Here is a 3,858-nt window from a genome sequence, read left to right on the forward strand (position 1 = left end):
TGTCACTTTTTTTTTTTTTTTTCCTTTTGGACACACAGAGAGAGAAAGAGACGGGGCGGGGGGGGGGGAGCACAAGCAGGGGGAGCGGCAGCGAAAGAGGGGGAAGCAGCCTCCCCACTGAGCGCTTAAAAACTCAGCCACCCAGGTGCCCCCGTAGGGTGTCGTTTCTGTAAAGCTTCAAAGCATGCATAAAAATAACCACTTAGATACACAAAATTTTCAGCAATCAAAAACAAAACCAACCAGACTCGGGAATGATTAACTCTAAATTCAAGCTGGTTTCCTGAAGTAAATAGATTAAGGAGGGGAATACAGAGAACTTCAACTTTATTTGTATAGTTTTATTTCTTTGAAAACCAAAACCAAAACCAACAAAGTTGGAAACAACAATGGCAAAATTGCAAGCTTTGATATATCCTGATGGTGAATCCACATGTTATGTCTTATAGTACTCTCTACATTTTAGGGATGAAATGTTTTATTTTAACATGGTTTAAACCAAAGAATAAGACTTCTTTGTTTTGCTTTTGGCACAAGCATTTGTCGCTTAAAGAATATTTTTTATCATTTTCCTTTAAATTTTTTTAAATAAAAATTGTTTTAGGAGTGCAACACGATTTGATATATATATAATGAAATGATTACTAGAGTCAAACTGATTAACATATCCATATCCTCACAGCTACCTTTGTGTGTCTGTGTGTGTGTGTGTGTGTGTGGTCAGAGCACCTGAAATCTACTCTAATATTCAGTACAGTATTAACTTTAGTCATCATGCTGTACATTAGATCTCTAAACTTACTCATCAGTACATAACTGCAATTTTGTATCAGAATAAAACTACTTTAAAGTTATCTTTCTCTCAGTAAAGAGTTCCTTCTGTATGGCTGCCAGACAGTTGTTCATCCATTCATCAAATTTTGGGGGGACTACAAACTCTGCTGAGCCATGAAGATATTATAAAAAGATATCATAAAAGAAGCATATGATAAAAGATGGCATCAAAAAAGTACAAATTACTTTTCTCAAGTGGTTTGAATTCACATGAGGAAGTTCTCAAGCCAAAAAGTAGGGTATAAAGCTATAATAATGAGAAGATGTCCAAGAAGCAAAAAAGAAAGAATTTACATCTGTTTGGTGTGGCCAAAGCCGATTTCAAGGAGATGCTTTTGAGCTGACTTAAAGAGAGACGCTGTTTGCCAAGGGAACAAAAGCATTCCAAGCGCAAGGAACATCTAGTACAAAGAACTGGAGAGGCGAGCTGCACGGAATGTTGAGAAACACTGGACGGGGTGCGTAGGGTGGGGTGAGGAGTTGCAGCGAGGATATCAAATTCAGCTGGTGAGGAAGGAGGGGCTTGGTGTGGGAGCCGGAACGTGTCAGAACTGGTAGAGTACTTCGGTCACCGCGCAGGAAACGGCGGCCCTGCGAGCGTTGAAATAACGTTCATTCTACACAACATAGTTGGGACTAGAACTGGCGTCTACTGATTTTCAGGGGGGCCCACCCCTGGCTGTGAAGGGACTTCTAGGCTGTCACATTTGCTCCGAAATCAAAATTATACCGAGCTTACTTTCACGGTTGCCTGTGGCCCTGTCCTACATGAGTTTCCCATTTCTTCTCAGCTCTCAGCCTCCCAAGGATGCTCCCGCGGTCCTTTAAGCCGCCGGAGGGTTCTTAAACGGAGACGACGGGTCCCAGAAACCGGCGCGCACGAACCGTCGGAGACCACAAGTCCCGGCATGCAACGCTCCCTGTTAGAAAAAAGGTCACTAAGTGAACCATAATGCAACGCTCTACGAAGGGGGAGGGGCTCCCTATGGGGGGCCGGCCGACATTTAGCGTCGCCTAGGCAACTCCAATTCCATGACAGAATACACTTCCGCTTCCGCCTCTGAGCCCTAGGACCGCGAGTCCACACATTTCGTAGCTGCGACGTCATTTTCCTGCGATTGAGCGGCCCGGGGTTTCGTGCTGTAGCCTCTCTCCGGCGTGAAAATCTAGAGCAGCTCTTTCTGTGTGGCCTTTGACCTGGGAGTAAAGGGAAAACGGCAAGATGACTGACCGCTACACCATCCACAGCCAGCTGGAGCACCTGCAGTCCAAGTACATCGGCACGGGCCACGCCGATACCACCAAGTGGGAGTGGCTGGTCAACCAGCACCGCGACTCCTATTGCTCCTACATGGGCCACTTCGACCTTCTCAACTACTTCGCCATTGCGGAGAATGAGAGCAAAGCTCGAGTCCGCTTCAACTTGATGGAGAAGATGCTGCAGCCTTGCGGACCGCCGGCCGACAAGCCGGAGGAGAACTGAGACCCTCGTTCCGTCACTGCTGTGCGGAAGCCTGAGTTCCTCCCGTTTGCCGTCATTCCGCGTGTTCCTGCCCCAAGTGGGCCGATTCTCCATTGCTCCTGTTTCTCGTGCCTTCCCTGTACAGAAGTGCTTACCTGGGGGCGACCCGCCTGACCTGCCTTCCTGTGGACCCTTCGGAACACAGCGTTGGGAGACCATCGGGACCCCGGAGAACTGAGACGGTGGAGAGATCCTAAAGCCAGCAACAGAGGAGAGGCGGCGCTGGAATGAGACGGGATTTGGAGGCTTCCTTTTTGGCTAGTTGATTGTCGTTGCTTTTTCCATAAAGTTTATAAATTTTTCAGTCTCTTTGGTCTGGCCTACTTGTGTTGGGGTGGAGGGGTCCAGGGAAGGCTCTGGGGACTTTGGTTTCATAGGAGACGGAAGAGGCGGGAGTGGGGGAGTTAAGCACAAGGACCGCTTTCATTGCCAGACACTTAAATACGCCTTGCACACTCTCCCAAGACCTTTGTCAGGCCCATAACGCCTTCACCGTCGAGGTTGTGATCACTGTATCCCACCTTCATTTTCTTCCATTCAAAAGATCTTTGCTAGCATTGTCCACTGCTCTCTAAGTTGCATCCTCTTTCTCTTGGGACTTTGGACAGGTCCCTGAAAAATGACAAGCTGTCAAACGAGTTCTTTCATTCATTCAACATTCAACATATTTCTTGAGTTCTGTGTGGGGGCCATTTTGCCACGCTTTTGGAGCTTATGTTACACTAGGAGGCGGGGGACGCTGGCACAGGTTGTAAGCATAAACAAGCAAGTATTAGAAGGTGTTGTGCAGGATGGGAGTAGCAGTACGTTTGCAGTTTTAAACAAGCTGCTTATGTTAGACTGTTGAGATGGTTACACTTAAGCAAAGACTTTAAGGAAATGGCCATGGGGAAAACTGGGGGAATTGTTTTCCAGGTGGAAGGAACTGCCAGTACAATGGTGCTAATACTGAAATTGTGTCTGGCTTTTTGGAGAAACTTCAGAGGTACATGTGTCTCGAGGGAGTGAGCAAGGGGAAGAGTAGAGGGATAGGTAATGGAGGAGGAACAGATAAGAGCAGAGCCTGGTAGGCCAGTGCAAGAACTTGTGACTTTTATCCTGAGGGAAATAGGGAACCATTGGGAGTAATGGTTTTATTAAAAGAACGTGATCTGACATATTTTAGATGAGTAATTCTCAAACATTTTGGCCATGGGACTCGATTACAGTCTTAAAAATTCTTGGAAGACCCCACAGAGGCTGTATATGAGGGTTATACCTGTTGATACCAAATTAGAAATTCAAACAAAATTTTAAAGTATTTAGTAATTTGTTTAAAGATAACAATAACAAAACCATTACATGTTAGCAAAAATATTTTATGAAAAATAACTATTTTTCCAAAAGCAATTTAGTGAGAAGAATGTTTTGGTTTTTTGTTTTTTTTTTTAAACAGTTTTGCAGATGCCTTCAATGTCAAGTTTAATAGAAAACAACTAGACAATCCTGTCTGCTTCTATATT

The 3,858-nt window shown here is 45.1% G+C and overlaps 1 protein-coding gene across 1 annotated transcript; it reads left to right on the forward strand.

Moving 5' to 3' along the window:
• Positions 1–1,909: 1,909 nt before the first annotated feature.
• On the forward strand, positions 1,910–2,663 carry SF3B5 (splicing factor 3b subunit 5). Its single transcript, XM_080805690.1, has one exon. The coding sequence runs from the start codon at positions 2,057–2,059 to the stop codon at positions 2,315–2,317; it is 261 nt and encodes an 86-aa protein (XP_080661816.1). The 5' UTR covers positions 1,910–2,056; the 3' UTR covers positions 2,318–2,663.
• Positions 2,664–3,858: the final 1,195 nt, after the last annotated feature.

This window comes from Martes martes, assembly GCF_963455335.1.
Source record: "Martes martes genome assembly, chromosome: 6".
Classification (NCBI taxonomy): domain Eukaryota; kingdom Metazoa; phylum Chordata; class Mammalia; order Carnivora; family Mustelidae; genus Martes; species Martes martes.